General features: G+C 35.8%; 1 protein-coding gene across 1 annotated transcript in view; it reads left to right on the top strand.

Moving 5' to 3' along the window:
* Window positions 1-24,210, top strand: part of LOC107688619 (cytospin-B-like) — an 80,468-nt gene that overhangs the window by 29,617 nt on the left and 26,641 nt on the right. The window contains exons 4-12 of the mRNA XM_016486332.1: window positions 5,593-7,037; window positions 9,877-10,084; window positions 10,670-10,743; window positions 11,090-11,265; window positions 16,584-16,768; window positions 19,422-19,522; window positions 19,605-19,677; window positions 20,657-20,789; window positions 22,546-22,648. Of these exons, the coding sequence (XP_016341818.1) occupies window positions 5,593-7,037; window positions 9,877-10,084; window positions 10,670-10,743; window positions 11,090-11,265; window positions 16,584-16,768; window positions 19,422-19,522; window positions 19,605-19,677; window positions 20,657-20,789; window positions 22,546-22,648 (2,498 nt within the window). The remainder of the gene's footprint in view (window positions 1-5,592; window positions 7,038-9,876; window positions 10,085-10,669; window positions 10,744-11,089; window positions 11,266-16,583; window positions 16,769-19,421; window positions 19,523-19,604; window positions 19,678-20,656; window positions 20,790-22,545; window positions 22,649-24,210) is intronic.

Raw genomic sequence — 24,210 nt, 5'->3', positions numbered from 1 at the left:
TGTTCCCTGTTCCCTGACATGAGGGAGGTCAGCAGTGACGGAATAGTTGAATTCAGTAAAAGGTGATTCGTATTAAGATTTAAGATGAGATTGTGGGGAAATGGCACTTCACTCGTTTTCTCGATGCATCGATTACAAACCCTGACGATGCAATGCATTGATCTTGAAACATGGATTTTTGAATCGTGAATCGCCGATTTCGGACAGTAATCGATTTAAAACGCTAAGATTAATTAATCAAATTAATCGCATTTTCTATAGCGATTCAATGATTTCACAAAATATATACACATTAAATTACTACAAGCACGAATTAATGAGACCTTGAACAGTGTTCGTGTCTTCGCATCTCTCCTTCACGCGCTCCACTATTTACCGCCTGTGACAGTCACTGGATTGCGCTCGAGCTCCGTTCGTCTCACTGACACATTTTTTGAGCAGCTGATGTGTGATCTCACCTTAGTACTCGTGGCCAGTAATGCTAAAATTAAGTAGTTTTACGTAGTTTTTCAATGGCTCTCGGTCATGGCGACGACATTACCTAAGCAGTCGAAGGCTGCGCATTTATTGCATGGACGGAACAAAAATGTAAGTGTCTAAAGCATACGCACAGTTCCGATTAATGATAAATGTGTTTTAACAACGTTGTTAAACCGAAAGTACGAAGGAAACTGTTAAAATTATCACAGCATTAACAACAACCTTGAAATAAGAGCGCAATAATCAGATGCATGAAAGTAGCGTTCATTGCTATAGCAAACAGACATCTGGCGCTTTTTCTTTCAGAATCATTATTCGCCGATGGATAGGAAAAGTTAAATACTATAGCCTTTTATTTTATGAAAATGAGATAAAGAGGTTTTTGCAATGAAAGAGAAGGGATCTCGCGCTCATAGAATTAAGACGTGCCAGGCTATATCTGCAGCTAAGCTGAATAAAAAGCAGAATGAACAGATGAAACGTTAAGACAATAAAAACAATAAATAAATACAATTTATGAATGATGCAGTGTTAATTGACATATCATTTATTACAGTACAGAAACTATAAAGTGTAAGGGAAACAGGTAAATTTAGCTCAAAGGGAATCATTTAAGATTTTAAAGGGAATTTGGACAGAATCACTGTTTTACGGCTGATCACTGAGATGGCCAGCGAGTCATTGAACGAGCCGTATAACATCAACTCTGCAATGGATATTTATATCCAAAATATAGTGAAAACACTATTAATTAGCACAGTAACAAGATCGGCAGTTTAATTTTTTACCTTATTCTGTGCAGAAAATTGAAATAATTGTTTGTAGTATATAAAACAATCATAAAATTGCCATTAGGAAAAAATGATAGATTACAAATGATTGATTATTGTCCAGAAGTGTATTTGATTTCTTGTAGCAAATTCAAAGTAAGAGATAAGAAAATAATTCCTTGTAAAAAAATAAATAATAATAATAATACATACATAAAAATTGTTGTATTTGACATTTCTGTCACTTCTGAAATGATGGATATGCCCCTGGTGTGACCAAATGTTAGCCTATACATAATATTTTTAAAGCTCTTTTTTTAAATCTTGGTTTACATAAATTTCTACATATGCCATGTCATGCCATAGCATCATTAAACTAGCATCTAACAATGGACAAAAGTGTTTTTTCCCCCTCTAACCTATGGTTCTGTAAACAAAGGCTGATGTGTAATTTGCCCCCTGACTAAGCATTTAAAGAATTTAGTGGAAGTATTTAAATAATCCTGTGAATGCACTTAAAGACTGCAGAATCGAATCATTAATCGAATCGAATTGAATTGTTCTAAATTTGCAAAAATCTTTCTTGAATCGAATCGAAAACCTATGAATCATGTTTTGACCAAATCTTAGATTGTCTGATTCGGTCTGATATCCTACAAAAGTATATTTTCTACCTTATTCTGTGCATAAAATTGAAATAATTGTTTGTAGTATATAAAACAATCATAAAATTGCCATTAGGAAAAAATGATAGATTACAAATGATTGATTATTGTCCAGAAGTGTATTTGATTTCTTGTAGCAAATTCAAAGTAAGAGATAAGAAAATAATTCCTTGTAAAAAAATAAATAATAATAATAATACATACATAAAAATTGTTGTATTTGACATTTCTGTCACTTCTGAAATGATGGATATGCCCCTGGTGTGACCAAATGTTAGCCTATACATAATATTTTTAAAGCTCTTTTTTTAAATCTTGGTTTACATAAATTTCTACATATGCCATGTCATGCCATAGCATCATTAAACTAGCATCTAACAATGGACAAAAGTGTTTTTTCCCCCTCTAACCTATGGTTCTGTAAACAAAGGCTGATGTGTAATTTGCCCCCTGACTAAGCATTTAAAGAATTTAGTGGAAGTATTTAAATAATCCTGTGAATGCACTTAAAGACTGCAGAATCGAATCATTAATCGAATCGAATTGAATTGTTCTAAATTTGCAAAAATCTTTCTTGAATCGAATCGAAAACCTATGAATCGTAAATCGAATCGATTCGCTGTCTACCCAAAGATTCACAGCCCTACTTGTTATACAGCAAACATATATCATATTGCCCAGTGAATGGCTTAGAAGCAAATTAAAAGGGCTTTTTATTGGCAATGACCTGAATTTGTTCACATGTGTGTGTGAATCATACATCTGCAATGTTATAACTCTGCAAGAAGCAATTCTGGTGAGTGGTGGTATGATGACCATGTGCTGCTTAAACCAACTATTTAGTATGAATAAATAAGCAATTCTTAAACATCATGAATTTATAAGAGCAATTTATATGAGAGAGATGAATTTATAAGCAATTCTGGGAAGTTATGATGTTGCCTCAGATAAAAATAGTGATATATAATGCAGGAGTGAGCGTCCTGGTTTTGTCTTCTGGTCCTAGCACAGCCTTAACAAGTGGAGTGTTTCATTTAGTTTCAGCTCTCAGATAAAGAAGGAAAACTCGAATACATTAATCTGAATAACTCTGGCCAGTCAGAGTTGTGTCAGAGAGAGAGCTAAATCAAATTAATCATGCGTTATTTAAAATCAGTCTTTGCTTAAAGCCATCCTAAACTGTACCATTTATCATGCTATGTTTCCCTTTACCACAGCACTAAACATTTTCATAGATTATGTTATTGTATTATAATTTGCTATATTTGTTTTCACAAAACACAAGACTGCTGCTAAACAACCGGTGTGGCTAAGTGGAGATGAAGTCAGGCTCCGTAAATTAGATTATTTAATTTTCTGAAGAAAATATGAGTGCTGCTTGCACATGCAGAACTTGCCTCCACATTGCTGGGGTATTCTTAGTTGTTGCCAGGGCATTACTTTGAGCGGTTGTTACGTGATGACTGAACAAGTAAAAAAAGCACAAATTCTCTATAATATTTCAGTCCCTAGACATGGGGCTCTCGCCGTTGAGGTATCAGTAATATCCAGAGCACAAACAGTGTGTTAAGTGTGTCATGTTGCACACAAAATATAATTGTATATTGATAAACAATGTTCTTTGTTCTTGCTGGGCAAAACCTTTCTCTATTGGACGTTTCCTGCCAACTAAGCAAAACCATCCATTATACCAGACTGGTACAGGTAAAATCATGCTGTTGTAACTGTTAACTATAAAGTGCTATATTAATTAGATTTTACTTGATGGTGTAACTTAGTGATATTAAATTATATTTTTGAAAAGTAGCTAGTTCAGAAAGTATTAAATGAAGCACATTTTTAGGTTACCTGAGAAAACATTTTTTACAGTGTTGTGTTAATGGTGCTGTTCTTTTCCAAGAAATTCTAAAACAAAAATGCAGAACAGTTCAATTCTTTATTATAATATAATATAATATTTGAAAACAAACTGAAATCTATTACATATTTTCAAGAAATGTGAACACAAATTCTTTTATAAACAACAATCTAAATACTTCAAATAATAGAAGTTCACCCGTCATTATGAATTGACTGATTTGGTTGCTTCATGTTTTTTCTTTGAAATCTGTAAAACACGTTGACCAGTTCTAACTCTATAGAGAGACTAACTATACAGTGGTAAAATGAAATGGCTTTCCCCACTCATTTTGCCTCTGCTTTCTGTTCATCATTTTGTTTTTTGTTGTTTCTGCATACAGCTTAGAGGGAACAGTAGTGACGATCATAATTAGAAAATTAGCACAAATAATTATAAACAAAATACTTTTAACCCCCTGGTGCTGTTCGGTAATTTTTGACCCCAAACATTTATTTTGTGGGTTTTTAGAATTTTTTACTTAATCAGAATGAAACAAAACTTGGTAAAGTTTCTCACACACACACACACACACACTATTCATGTACATGATTCCAAAAGGGTAAATGGTCCTGAAAACTGTTCGCGGATAAAAATAACCACATTGGAAATGAATGGGAATATAGTGTAAACGTTTGGTAATGGTACTGCATCCAAACACAGTCTTACTGAAAGCTCATTTCTTGAGCTATGAACCTTAAATTTGGAACACAACTTGTTTAGATTTATGACTTTTTTTCATGCAGTTTTAGAGTAAAAGCTAAAATTTCATTTTCAGGTCTTTGCTCAAAAGTGGTTAACAGGTAATAAATGGATAATAACTATTCCATTAATATAATTAAGTACCATAAAATCCCTAAAAATACAAAATATTAAATAAAAAACATTATCGAACTGTGTTGTATTGAGTAAAGTGTATTTGCAATAGTGCATTTGCTTTCTCTGTTGTACATTAAAGACATTGTATTTAATGCCTCTATATTTATTTGTATTGTTGCATTGTTTTGTAGCAATTTATATTTGTAGTTTTATCTCTCTCTACTCTCTCAGCGCCCCCTGGGTTGACTTTGTTTTGGCCTGAGAAACACTGGTCTTTTGAAAACACTGTCAGTCTGAAATAATCTCTGTATTAGGGCGAGGCATCAGCTTTAACAAGCCCCAGTCAAGCATATTTTTGTGTTGGTATTTGCTGATTATTCCAAAACCCACAAAATCCTTTCACCAGCCTCCCCTCCCAAAGAATAATTAACCTCCATTTTGCAAACAGCATAAAGAGGCGATATACTGTACATCACCCACAGCCATTCTGATGCCACTCAGATGTTCTTGTTTCTGCTGTGCTGCTATGGCTACAGTGCAGTAAGGCAGTGCCTGGTGGCCATTTGAAAGTGACAAGACAAAACACATTTTGTCCTGTTATCACTCTAAATGAATGAACTGTCACACAGATATGCCAGGCCTTGTACAATGGAATGAGAAAAATGGTGACATTGTCACATATCTCTGGTCTGGTGGACTGGAGTTGGTTAACTAAAACAATATTGTTGCTTTAGCGGTTTCAGCATAATGCTATTTAATTCTTATGCCCTTAGTCATAAGAAAACATCATTAATGTGGGCTAAAAAAAAGAAATTGGGCTAAACTGGGCTAAAAAAAAGAAATATAGTTGCCCAAAGGAATGCTTTTGGTTGGTCGTATTTCTCAAGCAAACAATTCTGTACAGCATATACTTAGACTAAGACTTCCAACACTAACAGAACATAATTTCTTTTCTACCCAGGTCTCCAGTCAACCAAAAAGTCAGGGATCCCAGCTCCTCGTGAGATCCCACAAAGCATCTCCAGAGAGCGTGTCTCATTGCGTGACCAACAGAAAAGCTCTACAGCCAAAAAGATGGTCACCAGTGCCAGCACGTCCAGTCTGTCCACGCTGTCCAAGCATTCACGTGGCTCTGTCAAGACCAAAGCAGAATCTGTTGCTTTTGACAAGACCCTGCTGGAGAGTCAGGTGAGGGAGCTTCTGGCTGAGGCCAAAACCAAAGAGTTTGAGATCAGTAAGTTACGGATGGAGCTCCAGCGGCATAAAGGGAAGGATTCATCATCAGAGGCTGGGACACCAGAGGGGAATTCAGAGATAGAAAGGACACCGGCACTGCCCGGAGACATCCAGGTGCTTGTAGGGGAACTGAGGGAGAAGAACGGACGTTTCCAGCGTGAGTTGGCCACCTTGCGGGAAGAAAATCAGGCTTTGAAGCAGAAGCTTATTACATTGGAGAGCTCCACAACACTGCTTACCAGCTCTAGCAAGCATTCAGTTTTTCCAGATAACACCACTTCAGATGCCGTCAATGGAAGCCACCTTAAAACTTCTGCATCATCTGGTGACACCAAAGGCTCTCCTTTACACTCCTCAGAATCCTCAGAGTTTGAAAAGATTCCCTCACGCGCTGACTCAGTCAGTAGCAGCATTAAGAGTGTTGTGCCCAGTGGAGCAGTGAAAGAGCTCTCAGTGGAGTCCCTGACAGACCGCATCCAGAAGATGGAAGAGAGTCATCACAGTACAGCCGAAGAACTTCAGGCCACTCTACAGGAGCTGGCCGACCAGCAACAGGTTGTCCAGGAGCTAACAGCTGAGAATGAGCGTCTGGTGGAGGAGAAGGGCCTCTTACAAACTTCCTTACAGCAGCAAAGAGAGCGTGTAGAACTTTTGGTGCAACAGAATGAGTCCCTTCTCCAGAGGCTCAGAGAACAAGCTCAGTGTAATGAAGCTGAGGCTTCACGTGCCTCTCGGATTGCAGAGCTTGAACAGCGTTTGGCTGAGCAAGTGGAGAGCTCCCGCTTTGAAAGAGAGAAGCTGGTAGACATCCAGCAGCAGCTGACAGGGAATCTTAGAGCTTTGGAAATGGAGAATCAGGAGGCACAAATTGCTGTGAAGAGCTTAAAAGAAGAAGTAGATCTTCTTCAAGGGCATTTGGAGGGTGAGAAGGTTGCTAAAGACGAGGCGGTGAGGAAAACTGAGGAACAGCGGCTAGCCACGGAGGCTCTGAGTGCGGAGAGTGCTAGTCTGAAAGCACAACTGGAGGTGGAGCGGCAGAAGATAGCTGAGCTGAAGGCAGTGCAGAGCGCCAGTGACAACACAGAGTTGCAAAGTCTGCTCAAAGCAGCGCATGAAGATAGAGACAAACTGGAGCTGAGTTGCATGGAGCTACGACAAGAGCTACAGCAGGTACGCAGTAAAACAGAGTGTGCTCCGGGTGCGCTGAACAAGCTATAGAGCCACACTGGTAGTTTTTAATATAAAGATGCAGCTATCGCCCAATTCCAATAATCTTAAAGTGGCCTAAATACTGGCCAATTATTTGTTTATCACTAGCTTTTAATTTGGTAATGCTTGTATGCTGTTAGGATATTGTTTGAAGTCCACAGATGCAAGGGAGGTCAATTCTTCTCCTATAGGGCCACCTTCCTCCCTGGAAGCTTCTAGTGATCCTGAAGACTTTGGCTTCATCCGAAATCAGCCCCTACAACCTCATTCACTATTACCTACATTACTCAACTAATATAGTCTGCTGAATGAGTGAATGAAAATGGGTCAGCAAATTCTGACACCAGTGAGAATTGATGCACCAGAAGTGCCACCTGGATGCCATTTGGCAAGACCCTCACGGTGCATAGGGTATTCTCTAGCGGCTAGCCGTTAAGTGTACATCGGTTGTAAGCTCGTATTGAGTTGCATTATGGCATTCAATGAGTGTACTCGATAGTGTCCACTCTGGTTTTGGACTCCACTATTAATGGCTATCCTTTGAAATAGTACACTGTTTAAGGGTATACTTTAGGATAACTTCAAGAATACTAGGCGAGCTCTGCAGCTTCTACCAGACTTTTACCAAGCAGTCAAAGCTGCATTACGTCACGAAAAAGTGGGCTTAGAAGAAGACCGTGAAGAAGACCGTTTTTTTTCTTAAACTAGAAATGCAAACAGTTTTAGATCATTTTAAGGTACTTTATAAACCTTAGGTTCATAATGTAGTGAAAATAGTCTTGCTGTTGGAAATGCATGAATTCTGTGGTTCATCTGGCTTGTGACCATCATCGCCTCAAAGGTTTTTAGTGCCAATTCAGACGTGACTCATTTTTGACATACTTTGTTAGCTTCTTGAGAGTGTCCTATTTTTGCGATGATACATTTTTGGAGGTCAGTCTTGGGATACGCAGAAATCTTTATAGACCTTAGTCCTTCAAGACATTGTATTATGTACCCTTTGGGAACATTTATGTGGTACAATTTTAAAAGGACAGCTTGGGTAAACAACTTTGTTGCCTAATACCCTCTCCGGGTTCTACAAAGCTCTGTCCGCTCTCTATTTCTCTCTAAATGTCAAAAAAGGACTGCATGTAACCTATTCAAATGTCACCACATATACTGAAGTTGCATTACATCCAATCACAGAGCATATTTTAAGTTTCCATATTCTGCCTAGATCACCAGAAAATTAGAGAGGAACCTACATAAATATCGAAACTAAAGGCAAACTTTTGTAGCTGCCTAGTTTGCACTTGTAAATGTTGTAGTGATGTGTTTAGAGGCATACATCATCCTTTAAAATACAATTATACACAGAAAGGACCGTTATAAACCCACAAGAACATGAACAATTCTCTCTCTGACTTAACCACTTTGTGTGTGCCAAGCCTTTTGGCTTCAGCATACACCCTCAGTCCAGATGTCATCCAGGGAGTTGCCATTGGACAGAGCTTTAAGATGCCATACTCGTCTTAGCGCACACTCAGTGAGCACGTCTCTGTTCACAAGGCTCTGAAGAAAGAAGTGTGTGTGACTCAGGCTGATCCGGCTGTCAAGTGAATTATGACCTGGCCTATACCGCAACAAGAGTGATCTAATTCTCAATTAATTAGTAGCTTATGCAACACTGGAGAAATACCTGTTGTCGGATTTAAAACTCATTTTAGAGATTTCAGATGTTAAGTTTAGTTTAATACTTTTACATTAGTAGAAATCAACTAGACTGTGACTATTCATTCTTTAAAAAGGAGCCCTGCGGTGATGAATTTCTTTTAAAAAAACTATGTTTTGTTGATTGCAGGGGTTGATAAATTAATGATTCTTATGGATGTTCCATTGTACAAAACATCGTGACATTTTTAGAGAGGGTTTTAGCACACTGTCAGTCAGCATAGATCTGGGCTTGGTGCTTTTAGAGCATAGCAAGTTATTAAAATAAGACTAATTAAAACCTCAGTCTCAACATTAACACATTATCCTAAATGCTACAGCTAAATACACTTCCAGGTTTGGGGTCTGTAAAATGATTTAATGTTTTTGAAAGAACTCTTATTCTTACCAATCATGCATTTTTTAATTACAAATACAATAAAAGCAGTGACATTGTGAATTTAAAATAGCTGTTCTATTTTTTTCCTGTGATGGCAAAGCTGAAAGTGTCACATGATCCTTCAGAAATCATTCTAATATGCTGATTTGCTCCTCAATAAACATTTCTCATTAACACAGTTAATATGACATGGCAACCATGATGCATTTTTTTCAGGATTCTTTGATGAATAGAAATTTTAAAAGAACAGCTTTTATTTTAAATAGAAATCTTTTGTTTTATATTAATTTCTTTTATAAAAATTCAATCTTAATGACTTCTAAACTAGATAAACCAACCAATCATCCTGCTTTTTTATTTAATTTATGTGTTCTCATGGATCTTACCTTAATCAAGTGGGTATTTGGTCAAATACAATAGAAAATGTGAATTTTGTTGGTCTGGGATGGGCAGTAATAATGTGAACCCTTAGCTCTGATGATTTAGTTTTTATTTCCTCAAATCAGTATTAAGTGTTGTAAAAAATAATTTGGTTTGTTATTAGGTTTTGCCAATAGCCTAATAATTTGTTAGTCAAAGGCCGTGGATTGCAGTCAGTGTGCAGGACTGGCCAGTTAGAGCTGCAGTTGAAGGGCCTTATTAAATAAAAGAGCTGCTCCCTGAATAGCTGCACTAATGTGTTTTAAATGTGTGTGTCTGTATGTACAGGTGGAGGCAGACAGACAGCAGCTGCTGGAGAGGGTGGAGAAACAGGAAGAAGATCATAAAGCCAACATGCTCGCTTTAGAGGAGAAGAACAGAGATGCTGAGAACCAGATCAAGGACCTGAAAGAGACCATCTTTGAGTTGGAGGATCAGGTGGAGCAGCAACGGGCAGTTAGATTGCACACCAACCAGACCATCCTGGACCTGGAGAGTATGACTATTATCTGTCTCTGGTTCTCAGTACACCACCTTGCCAAACAATCATGCCCCATGCTGTGAATGTTTAACTGCTCACCTTTGTGTCTGTCTAGCTGCAGTGAAATAACCCCTTTTAATGACCTTTATTTATATAAACTAAACAGAATTTATATTTCAGAACTCTTTATGGCTTTTAGTCCTAAGTTTCAAGAACTTGCCCGGGTCATAGTTTACCCCAAATTCAAAAGAAAGTAAAATTGTAAAAATAATTAAAAAGAAAAACGGAAAAATAAAATGTCTGGATATATCACTGTTATGAGGATTTTTGGGGGCAAATGTCTTTAATTGTCATTGTAGGCTTAATTTTCATGTATTTATATACATTTACTTTATGTGATACAGTACAGCTTGAATACAAGTTTAAGTTGTTAACATTTTATGACGTTTTTGAAAGAAGTCTTTCCCTGAAAGAAGTCATCAAGACTGCATTTATTTGATAAAAACATTAATATTTTTGCATTAATAATCTTACTGACGCCACACTTTTGAATTGGTAGTGTATATATAATTTTTGTGTAATTTTGTCCTTATTTTTCAGATCAAATCAAGAGGCTGGAAGAAAACAAGGCTGAGCTGGAGAAGCAGATTAAGGCCATGAATAAACAGATGAAGGTGGAATTGTTTATCTGTTTTTCTTGTACTTTCTTCATTTTGTAACGAACTACAGCATAACCATGCATGTTTGACAGTGGATGTCAGTTTGTATAATTCAGGAGGAATATCTTCCATCTGTGTAGAACAGTGCTATGTGTATGAGACCAGAACGATCTTCATTAGAGCACGCTTTGAGCTGCAAATGCAAGCTGGATTGCAGTCTACCATGTCCGTGGTCATCAGTCACAGAGACTGAAAATGACATTTCCATGACCAGCCCCATGAGCTCACATGAAGGCCAAAACACTTCCGCTCCACGTGACTAAAACTGCATGTGTGTGTGTGTTTGTGTGCGGACTTTCAGGATGAGACAGAGGAGTGGCGCCGTTTCCAGGCTGACCTCCAGACAGCAGTAGTGGTCGCCAATGACATAAAGGTGGAAGCTCAGGAGGAGCTGCGCACGCTGCGCAGATGTCTGCAGGAGGAGCAGGAGCACAGCGCAAGACTGGCTTCAGAGTTGGAGCAGATCCAGGGCGCCAGGTACACAATCAATTATGAACTCAACACTGGCCTCTCCTCTGCTATCCATCTGGGCTTTCAACTCTTAACAAGCCACATCTCTATTCAAATATCAATCTCTGACAGCCGCTGTCTGGGTTCACTGGTATAGTTCACTACATCCCAAAGTTACACTATCTTACAATATCATGATCAGATAAAGAGTGGGAATTTGACATTTTAAGTGTCTGAAATTCATGTCTGACATTTTAAAGGCTGCAGTAAACTTTACCAATGAACACTCAAATCACTAGTCATGCAAAATTACCCTCACTCCTCTGCTTTTACACACTATCTTGCATCTGTTTTTTTGTTTTTTTTGGGTATAGTAGCTGCAAACTGTGATATGGCCCCAAAAAAACTCACCTACTGTGTTCAAAACCAAAGGCAGCTGCTTTGCTGTTTAGTCGGTAGATATTCCTTTTAACTCTTGAGGAAAAAAGTACCTTAAAAGACATTAAAAGATAAAAGACAAGTTCAAGTGAACTTTAGACTTCATCAAATATTTGCTTGATTATTTCTTACAAGAAATTGAATCATAAGTTAAAAAGTTGGACTTTTATAAATGTTCAGGGTTATATTAATATTGTTTGTATTCTATTGTAGTATTTATTCATATTTTGAATTTGCTTGTGTTTTCATATATTCAGTTTTCATTTGAAGTTTTATTAATTTTGGTATGTGCTTTTGTCATTTTTAAAAATATTATTAAATATATAATATATGAAATATTAAATATATAATGTTTTTATTTCAGTTTTAGTTTGAGTCATTTTAGTACTTCAACTTTTTTTATTTCAGTAAGAAAAAAAACTTAGGAAATTACAAATGTTACATAAAGGTTTTTTTTTACTAAAACTTTATTTCAGTTAATGAAAACAATTTTAATAGTTTTAGTTAACAATAACAACACTGTAAATGGTAGTTAGTTTGTTCAACTGCTCAATTAAACCGCATTTTTATTTTGTCAACCAGCCACCAAAGCATGTACACACAAAATGTGGGAAGTCATAGGCACTGAATACATTTTTTTTTCACGTTTCTTATACAGCCACTGACTCCCACTGCCTTATTTTTAACACACAAATATACCTGTCATATCTTTTAAATTTTAAACACTCATATATTCAGATGAACTGAGCTTGAACTGATAATGAAATAAAGATCTATTTTATGTGCAAATTGATACATTTCATCCTCCAAGAACAACATCTGATACACTGAACAAACTGTTTGAGGAAAATGAATGTCCCCAGCTACATCTTTACCTGTGTCAAATAGTCTTTACTCTTTGGTGTTGGGCTGGCATTAATGCTTTGGTGTTCATGTCTGTTTTATGTGCTAGCTTCGTAAAATATTTTGCATCAGTCTGCAGAGCATTAGCAACAACATTTTCTCCCATTATCATGTGCACTTCATTATAGGAATCCAATAAGATTATGAGCCTGAGTGCATGTATTGAATACCCGATTATTTATTTTGAGACGGGCTTAATAAAACAGCGCTTTTATAAGTAGTGCGTTGGAGTTGCTAGATCTTTAAAAACTCTTCCCCTCCGTTCAAACGGACAGCCAGTGTGTGTCGATCTCCCCCTCCCTCAGATGCTCCCCGAGATTGCTCTCTAAAGGATTTCCCTCTGACCCAGGTGAGTGCACTGCTAGCACCAGCCCAGCACTCATACAGAATGCTTATGGATGGTCAGAGTGATTTAATCACTGAGGATGTTCAACAGCTTGTGTCTTGCCTGTTTTCCTTGCCTTAGCTACCCACCCACTGCTTTGAACAATACTACTATCTGATTGGCTGTGCTCATTTTATTCAAATAGGCTGGGGCTGCTTTGCTTGCAAATTGTCCTTTCTTCCTTACATTCTTGCCCTTGAAAATGTTGTATGTGGCGACATCTGCTGTTTGCTATGATTTTTGCACACAGGTTGTGAAGCAAACATCTCAGGTTGCTGGAAACGTTTGAAGGTTTTCTTCCTTCAATCATCAGACCTGCTTAAAAAACTGCTAATGAAAAATATCAGATGTTTTATTGATTTCCAGAGAGATGCATGAAGGTTGATGATGACGAATGAGCATTTGCTGCCTTGATGAAAACATTTGTTTTATAAATGACGCTCGATTTACTGATGATGCTGCTTCTTAATGAGTCAATCTGAGGCTTTCGTCCTAATAAACTCAATTTAGCAAGTATTTTTAATATATCTTTATTCCAAACCTTCATTTGAACCTTAAATATACCTTTGTTTTCTCTGTTTCTTTCAGGATCACCACTGGACCTGCATTTGAGGCCTCCAAGACTGCAGTTGAGGGGCGATAGATGGGTTAAAACTGATGACTGGTTTACAGTATTCTAATACAGAGTTATCTGTGTGTCAGTATTAATCTTGAAGAGAAAGTGGAAACAAATTCTTAATTTTTGATGGAAAGAAGAAAAAAAAAATCACAAAACCGGAATACATATGCTGTTTCCACAGCTGCTCGGAGGAGAAATTTCTATTTGTTCTAAAGCAAACAGCACCTGCACTATTTGATGTGTGTTTGATCATGTGATCCTGCTTTAGGCTTGTGTTGTTACAACTTTAAGCAGGGCCAACTTAAATGTTGGGGATAGATGGAAGAAAAAGTGAACAAATTGTGTAAGGATGTATCTGTAAAATTTATTTATTATATCCCTGACTGGGCACTGTCTTTTTACAGTACAAAAATAGCTTTGTATTGTGCTGCCTTGGGAATAAAGCCAACATTTATGGACCTTTAATACTTTACCAGCACTTTTTGATTTTGTTTTAATGGTTTGTATTTCGACAGCAGCCAAAGAACTGTTTCTGCCTAAAATAATCCCAAATTGAACTAGATTAAGGCAAATGTAATTAACCAGGGTAAACCGTTTAATTGCCTCTATTCCATGTCATTTCTTTCATATTTTCTGTTTACACATTAGGCATAGCAGATACATCTATTTGAGTTACATGAAAACATTGGGAATTTTCATGTGCCACTTTTCGAATGATGAAATTTTGGTTTCTAACTGCTGTGTGCAAATCCAACACTAGATGGCAGACAAACAATTTCTATCAACACTCCAACATATCAAGCTTGTTGTAGTCTTTAAACACACAGATTCTTATAGTTACAAACCTCTGACTTTTCAACGTTTTCATTTGATTTACTCAAGCACTAACCAATGAAGATGACTTGGTGTAGGGTTAAGGTGGTTGTATCATCACTCTGTCATTTCGGTTGCGTCACTAGAAGTAGTGATAAGAAATCAGTCGAGCTTTTGAGAAACGTGCTTTACCTCACAATCAAAGTAAACAACTTAACTAAGCACTTCTGTTTGTGTTCCTCATGCATGAAGCTTTCCACTCCACATCCACATCCCTATTTGCATTGTTTAATCATCTGTGGCAAATTTCACTTTGAAAATTTCTCATGAATGTGAACATCACATGATATTACGAATGCGAATGAGACATGACTCTGAAGTATGAAGTGTACAATATCATCTTCGAGATTTTAAAAGGCTTGAAGTCAGGTCCTCGACTGCCGTTTTGTCAAATCTCAGGTTGTACATCTCACAGAAACATATTCATCTAGATGCAGTTTATCAGAAATTATATTACTTGCTGGTATTAACAGTTCAGGACATGACTGTGCCAATATATGATTTCATGTTCAGTAGTTTCACACCTTTTCTGCCTTTAAATGATGCAGTTTCTGTTACAATTCAGTGAATGTGCAAATGTAACATATGTACTGTTTTAATGTGACTGCAATGACGTTTGTACTCGTGAGAGATACAATACTATTTATCTCTAACACATGGGGTTTTAAATGTACATGTTTAAAATTGCCATCAATGTATTGTGTATTTTCGATTCAATAAATCAGATCATTCCAGCATGTTACGTCTCTTGTGTTTTTAAGGCCGCTTCTCATTTTTCACTTTCACATGTTTGTATACATCCATCTACAGTAAAGAAACATGATACAGACAATTTGGGGTTTTATCCTGAACAGAGGCGTCACTAGAACTGTATTTTAAGAGTTCTTGCTAATATTTAGCAATTTTATATCATGCATACTTTATGCATATTGAACCTTTTTTGTACAAGAGGAAATTTCTGCCTCCGGTAGTAAAACTTCACTTAAATGTGTTCAAATGTGCATATACTGTACAGTCTCCCGCACACTGTGTGATGTGTGGACAATTAGCTCTAATATACCAGTAGTATGTTGTCTACGGAGTATTTATTAAACATGAAAAATGTTATCTTTATGGTCATGTACTAAAAATTATTTAATTAATCCATTAATGTAGTTCTTTTAAAATATTTTGTGGACATTAAATGTGAATTTTTAACTATTAGCCATCATTTTGTCTTTCATTGATTGATTATACTTGTTGAATCCCACAAAACCTGTCAGAAGACATGCCTGGTTATGTTTCATCCCAAAATCAAAAGATAGAAATAAGAAATTATATACCGGCATTAATTGTACATGTTTACTCCCATTTTCCAGTACCATAATGCAAAAAAAATAAAATAAACAATGTCATTCTCATTACTACAATGTGGAAAAAGTGTATTTACAAATTATTTGTCCTGCTTTTAGTTTGCTGCATTGTATTGCATTGCATTCTAATGCAGTATGTTGATAAAATATTGCATTTTAATAAATACATTATATTGCAGCATTTTCATTAAATAACAAATAACAGTAATTGTTGTAACTAATGAGAATCGGGAATAATACTGATTACACATGCCTAGACACATTATGATAATAAGAATATTTGACTAGGAAATGTGCTTATTTGTGATGAAAATAATGTGACAATGCAAAAAATTGTAGTCCTAAAATATTTGTATTTATATTTATTTATAGCTTTATTTTAACATGAATTAAATTTCTCTTTTTTTCTCTTTCGATTATTGGGGTGAGATGTGAACCAAACATGATTTTGTGAGGTTTAGCCAATTCATTAATAATGAATGCCATTTTGGTATGATTTGAAATTACTATTAATTACTATTATTTCATATTATTTAATTATTAAACGTATTATATCAATCTACTTTTTCTGTTTCTTTTTTACAAAGTCATAAAAAATAACAAAAATCATCTAATTATATCTGTATTTTATGTATATTTATTTTATTTATTTATTTTACTGTAAAGCAAAAAAACAAATAGTTTATTCATCACATACACATGTAGTGCCTCATGTAAAACACACTCACACCCCTGTGGCCACTCTATATCTGTATATGTGTTCTGTGATTGATAGGTCATGGAGTGAAGACGTTAGTCTCTCTGACTCAGAAGGCAGTCCTCACTGGTGCCAAATGACCGTGTCCCAGAATGCAACTGGTGGTTGCCTAACCAATGGCAATGGGAGTGGAAGCAGCACGTCCTCAGAACCAGGAGCCACGGTCAAATCTCTCATCAAGTCTTTTGACACAGCTGTGTCGAGTGAGGACAAGACCTTTCTTGCAGCTTTTCTTTTTTTCGCTCAGTCTCCCCTTATTCTTACTCTTGTTCTCTCCCTTTTTCACATCTTTTCTCTTCCAAGTAACATTCATTTTAAGATCTGAGACATTAATGAGTAAAATGTCTCGGATCGTAAAATGACTGCTGACAAAATATTTAGGCAGTGATTAAATCTTTAGATCATGGTGCTATCATGGTGAAACAGATGCTAACAGAAGCCATTCTTTAATCTGAGCTGATGATGTAATTCTCTCCAAACATCTCCTGTCTGCCATCACAATCTATCAGTAACACGGCAGCAGGAAAGTCTGGCTTTCATTACAGCAGCCAGACCTCTCAAATCATTCCCGCCTGTCTTTATGTTGCACAGATACTTCTGTAAGTTACGGGTGGTGAGACAGCAGGACTTCTGCTCATTAATCACAAAAAATGTCATGTTAGATTGGAGAGGTAGTTTAATGTTCTTAGAATAAAAAGACAAAAGAGTCCCATTATTAATAGCCTTTAGTAAAGCTTGTGATTTTTATAAAATGTTCTGCAGAATACAAAAACTCTAATGTGGCATCGTCAGACAGTCATTCCAGCTTCATCCAAATATAACTGTCCTCATAAGGGTCCTCATGAACCATTTCTTTACCTTAAATGGGTTGTATTATGACTAATAAAATTTTCTCTGAACTTTAGAAATAAAAGTTAATTGTACTATAAAAAAAAAAAATCTAACTCCAAACTTCCTCCCCAGCTCCAAAGACCATCTAAGATGCAAAAACGGCTCATTCCGAATTTGCTGACAAAATTTCAGAAGCCAGATGAATGTCAATATTAACATATGTCCTCCCACATTTACATTTTATATGACCTTGACAGTTTGAGTGGCAAATTTTGGTTACAGACTAATTTGTGAACCTTTGCATGCTGTTTTTCCAAGGATGGGCCAGTAAAAAATTGATTGGATGGATGCGTATTATATCCTACTTCCTGTGTAAATGATAATTCAAGTGATAATATTTAAATTCTGTCATCATTTACTCACCCTAATGTAATTTTTATAAGCATATGACTACCTTTTTTCTGTGGAACACAAAAGAAGATATTTTGAGTTTTTTTTTTTTGTTTGGTCCATACAATAAAAGTCAGTGGTCACCAAACTGTTATAAAACGGATAGTTCGTTAGAGGTCTGTGCGGGACTATTTTTTTAATCTCGCTCCCGCAAGGTTATATTCTGCACCCACCTGCTCCCGCTATATATTCACTCTTTGTTCACCCGCTGTCCGCTTAGAAAAATTTTCTTCCCGACCCGACCGTTCCCGCTAAATTTAGATCTCGTTTCCAGAATCTCACATTCAAATTTTCGCTACTGAAAGAAAGAGAGATAGACTAACAAATAAAAGTGTAGTCTGACACAAAATTGTATGTTATTTTATTCGTCTTGTCAAGAGTCTTGAATTTATTGACTTTGACTTGGATTTATATGAATTATCTTAAGACACAACATTCGTTTAATATTTTATGCAACACAGTAGGAAAAAAGTGTCAGAGAAAATAAAAAATGTTGTACAAAAATTGTATATCTTATTTTTATTCGTCTTGTCAGGATACAATTCGGTTAACATTTATAACACAATATTAAAAAGTGTCGCAGAGAGAAAAAAAAAATTAGGTTTACAAAAATAGCCTATTGGCTATTTTTATTCGTCTTGTCAAAATACTAAATTCGTTTGACATTTTTCTGTCAACACAGTAGGAAAAGTGTCGCAGAGAAAAATAAATAAATACGACATCTGTCATTTAAAATTATAGGCTAAGCAAAATATAAACAAAACCGAGTTGAACATCCTTCAAGGACAGCGCATCCACACTTTGCTCCATCCTTATTCTGCTCTGTCACTCATCAACAACCTGCGGGCTTACATTTCTGCCACAATTCTGCGCGCGAAAGATCATATTTTGAGCGCACAAAAGTGCATTTTGCACGCGCGTTCTGAAAGGAAGTCGGGAACGGGATATTGTTAGACCGCCCGCTTCCGTTCAAATTACACCAGAGTTACCGACGACTACAGTGTTTTATTCGGGAATTTAATCCCGCGGTGCAAAAAATCTGGTCGGGTCCCACGGGAATGCAGACCTCTAGTTCCAGTCCTTGATTATGATTGGTTTAATCACATTCAAAGCTGTTGTAAATTACTTTAGAAACATACACCTCATTACATCAATATTACTACACCACTTTGAAAAATGTTTCAGATTTTGTTGAAAGTTTTGATTTATTGGGTGGGATAAGTACATTTTATAAAAGCAGTAAGCCCTGTAAAGCCATGGTTTACAGTGAATTTAGAACAGATAAGTGGGTTTTAGTCTCTCCACTCCACATTGTGTCTATCAATACACTTTAGCTGTTCTAAATTCACTGTAAACCACAGTTTCACGGGGTGTATTATTTAATTACCAGCATTCTTCAAAAGACCTTCTTTTGTGTTCCAAAAGTCGTACAGGTTTGGAACGACATGAGGGAAGGTAAATAATGATATCCATTACTATCTATCAACTATCCATCCAGATGTTTTATGTTATCTGTGTGGCTGGAAATAGGATTTTCTATGGCCATTTTAAAAGTGTTCCACTGTATTTTGCTAGATGGACCCAGCAGCTCAGTACAGATGCATACATCTCCCAGAAGCCCCCTGAGTGGCATACCAGTCCGTACAGCCCCTGCTGCTGCTGTCTCACCCATTCAGGTACAACAAATCTCATAATACACCACACATTTATACTAGAGCATGAACCATGCTGTCACTGACATGCGTTTTATCTTTCTAGAGACACTCTGGAATCAAGCCGCTGTCAAAGACCCTTGAGAGAAAAATCGCTTTTGGAGATTTCCCCCACAATGGTACTTCACAGTGACATGAAATTGAGCAGCGTCCTTCAAACAACACTTCAGTTATCCTTAAACATCCATACTGCAGAGACACATTTACATTTAAAGGACAAGTTAAACCGTTCATAGCATCTGTGACGTTGTTTCTTACCACAGAAATTTTGAAATTGTGTTAATAGTTGTGATTTCAACAACTTTACATTTTAAATAACACTCCTGTAAGAATGAATATTTGTGCTTTAAAATATGATCTTCACACTTGTTTTTAAACCCTTCAGAATGCGCAATTGACTTCCACTATCTCTTTTCCAATAATAATAGTCATATTTACCATTCAAATGTTTAGGGTCAGTAAAATCTTTTTATGTTTTAAGTCTCTTTTAAGTCTTACCAGGGCTGCATTTATTTCATCTAAACACTGTAAAAACAGTAATAGTATAAAATATTACATTTAAAGCAGTCACTACTCCAGTCTTTAGTGTCACATCACATGATCCTTCAGAAATCATTCTGATATGCTGATTTACTGCTCATGAAACATTTCTTATTAATATCACAGCCGAAAGCAGTTGGGCTGCTTAGGATTTCTGTGGAAACAGTGTTTTTTTTTTTTTATGATTATTTGATGAATAGAAAGTTGAAAATAACATTTATTTGAATTTTATTTTGTAGCAATTTTTTTCTGTCACTTTTCCATCATTTTAATACATCCTTGCAGAATAAAAGTATTAATTTCTTAAAAAAAAAAAACGTACTGACCCCAAACCTTTTGGTCATGGGCCATGTATTATTTTGGTGTACTATTTCTTCAGAAGGTGGTTTGCTTTGTCATGCGTAGTATCAGTTATCTTAATTTAAATAAATAGTGTGTCATTAAACTTCTCTTTGTGGATTTTATTATGTCCTTAGAGAAGATATTCCCCAGAAATGTGGCAATAATGGGACACAATATTAAATTTCCCCTGTGTGTCTGTGGTTTTGTCTTTCTCAGGGTCGTGTGATGAACTGAAGCCCTCGTCTCTTATGAGGAAGAGTCCGTCCCTCGAGTCTGTGATTAAAACCCCTGCTCACTTCAATGGCCACACATCCTCTTTTACTTACAACAGAGCCAACAGCAAACTCAAGTAAGCTTCAAAAACACAAAACCACAGATGCAGTGAATGTCTTGCTCACTAGGGGCACTAAAACAACAGAAAGACACACAGCTACCTTTCTCCACTAAAAATATGTGAATGAAGTTGAGACATAGGCTAATAAGATGACTCAGATTAGAAAGACTTGAATTGTATTTCTCATCCATGATACATTTGCATTCTTCAACAATTTCTCCCTTTTTTCATTTTGCTAGCCTCTGCTGTCCTGTTTAGAAACAATGCCTTGAGTTAGGCAAGTCTCTTTGGTGATTCACTCTTTGAACAGAATCATACTTGGCACAAACTGATAGAAAGAAAAAAGGTTTTAGTAGAGAACTTTAGTCATTACCTTTCTTTGCCCTGCTTCAAAAACACTTGAGAAGTTGACTCATAATGTGTTCATGGATTTTTTTTTTTTAAGATTTTCTAATATTTTAGTTTAAAAAGTACATGAATATATAAATTTGTCATGGTCCTGTAACATATCATTTAAACTTTTCACCATTTTTAAATGTTACATTTTTTTTTTTTAATTAAAATTTCATATAGAAAGACCACAGGCACTATTTGCTGTATTTTTCATTATTATTAAGAATTTTAGAATTGCCTTTATCTACACTACCATTAAAAAGTTTCTTTTTTTTTTTCTAAATCTTATTTTATGTTTTTTTTTTTACATTTTATGAATAGATTTTGCTCACTAAGGCTGCATTCATTGATCAAACATACAGTAATAAAAACAGTACTATTGTGTAATATTATTACAATTTAAAAGAACTGTTTTCTATTTCAGTATATTTTAAAATGTAATTTATTCCTGTGATTCTCAAAGCTAAATTTCCAGCATCATTACTCCAGTCTGTAGTGTCGCATGATCCTTCAGAAATCATTCTAATATGCTGATTTGCAGCAAAAAAAAACAAACAAACAAAAAAAACAATTTCTTATCATTATCAATGTTGAAAACAGTTGTGCTGCTTAATATTTTTGTGGAAACCATGATACTTTTTGTTCAGGATTCTTTAATTTCAGTTCAAAAGAACATGATTTATTTGAAATAGAAAGCTTTCGTAACAATATAATTTCACTCATTACATTTTTGATAAATTTAATGTGTTCTTGCTGAATAAAAGTATTAATCTCTTTCACAGAATAGTAATGTAATCCCTTTATAACATTAAATATTATATTATGTATTCGAGAATATATATTGAGTCTTTTATTTGTTTCAAACCCTTACGGACATCAATGTGAAAGATGATAAAACAATGACGCATACAGCATTCTGACTTCCAGTGCAATGACCACAAAGACATCTAATCTTCCCATGAACACACAACAAGGCAATCTGATTAGCTTTCATGCTGTGTCTCTCTCAGAGCGACGCCCCTGATGTACTCTCACATGTGTGTGAGGATTTTAGCAGTGGATAAACACTTAACCCGTCAAGTCAAAGACACACAATCTCACACAGAGTCGTTACGTTATTTTTTATATATATATTTATATAATAATTTATATATAGTATTTATTTTGTGCAGATTATCAGTTTGCCTTGACACACAGTTGTACGTAAATACATTTGGCTCAACGCTATAATCGCATTTAGGAACTAACTAAATGTTACGAGTGCATGTCACACACTATAAATGAATCTCAGATCTAGTCACAAACCCCGTGAGATCTCACACACATGTACAGATGCAGTGTTAGTGACCGTACGTGTGTGTGTGTCCCCTGATGCTAGTGTGGAAAGAACAGACCCGCTGTCTGCTCTGGCGCGGGAGTACGGTGGATCTAAGAGGAACGCTCTACTGAAGTGGTGCCAGAAGAAAACAGAGGGCTATCCGGTAAGGAGCACAGGCCCTGACCCACTCTCTCACACTGTCCCTCTCTCTCGTCTTTCAGGCAAGTTTTATTGGCATGACTGTTTAAATACAACATTGCCAAAGGAATGTAGAGTGAAAGGAATTGACGTCTTTAAAAGCGAAGTGTGTAAATTCTGCACCACTAGGGTCACCAAACAGAACTACACAAATAACTGGAAACGGAAAGTGTGATAGCTGAAAGTTTAAACACTTTTAAGTGTTTGGCTATGGTTATTTAGGCTTTAGTTTGAATACTTCTCTACCTTTGACTTGTGGTTGTGATGGTGGGTTATCAGAAGTGTCATATGAAAAAGGTAAGTGGCCTTCTGTCTTAACATGCTCATCCCGTACGTCATAAAATAAGGCCCAAGTTAGAATCCAGCTCAATGCTATTTCCCAATCCCACCCCCAATTTCCTCTCAGTAAAAAAACTAATTTTTACTTTACTAATTTAGCAGAAAAGAAAACGTATTTCATCTACTTTTTCTTTTACCTCAAAGTATACGCACATGTTCTCTGTACCTCTGATTCTCTCTTGACTAGACTGCGGTCACAGCATCTTTTTTAATTAGGATTTTTTTTTTTTGTTATTTAATGAATAAATAAAAACGAATGCTAATTTAAATGCTAAGTAAAAATTCTTTTTATGGTCTGATTCACTTTTTTGAACTTTATTGTACGTATGTTTTAGGAATGTGTCATTGAGAGGGATATTTTGATATTTAACGCTTAAAGTTGATTGGAGTAAGGAAACCGTTATACAGAAGAGAGTGATCAGTGAGCGGTACATCACAACATGGTTAGTGGATTATTACAGTATGTCAAACCATCATTTTGTATTAGATAGTTGAAGAGTCTTCAGGGCTTTTAAGGTGCGAGTTTCATTGATGAGAAATAATTACAGATGGTGCTGTGTTCTGTGTGATCATAAATCTCTTTCCTTATGTAAAGAGTCAAATATTTCTTTTCGCCAATTTGAATTCTTTGTCACCAGCCATAATTAAAAATTAAAAGCTAATTTTATAAACTTAATTTTTCAAAAGTGACAGTATAGCCTTTTGCATTGTTACAAAAAACAATCCAACAAATGCTGTCCTTTTGAGCTTTCTATTCATCAAAAACAAAATGCATCACAGTTTAAATATTAAGCAGCACACCTGTTTTCAACAGTAGTAATAACAGGAAATCTTGAGCACCAATATCTTCATATTAGAATGATTTCTGAAGGATCATATGAGACTAAAGACTGGAGTAATGATACTGAAAATTCAGCTTTGCCATCACAGGAATAAATTACATTTTAAAATATATTAAAATAGAAAACAGCTATTTCAAATTGTAATAAGATTTCACAATATTAGTAATTTTACTGTATTTCTGATCAACGATAACTATGGTGTATATAAACATTAATATCCTGACAAATTTTAGATAAAAATATTATAAAAATAAGTTATAAAGCTTTAGGGTTGGGCAATATGGCCAAAATCTTATTTCACGGTATGAGAAATTTTATTTCATGATAACGATACATATCTCATCAA

Source organism: Sinocyclocheilus anshuiensis, unplaced genomic scaffold (genome assembly GCF_001515605.1).
Source record: "Sinocyclocheilus anshuiensis isolate Anshui unplaced genomic scaffold, SAMN03320099.WGS_v1.1 scaffold805, whole genome shotgun sequence".
NCBI lineage: Eukaryota > Metazoa > Chordata > Actinopteri > Cypriniformes > Cyprinidae > Sinocyclocheilus > Sinocyclocheilus anshuiensis.
This window is presented reverse-complemented; position numbering and strand designations above follow the sequence as displayed.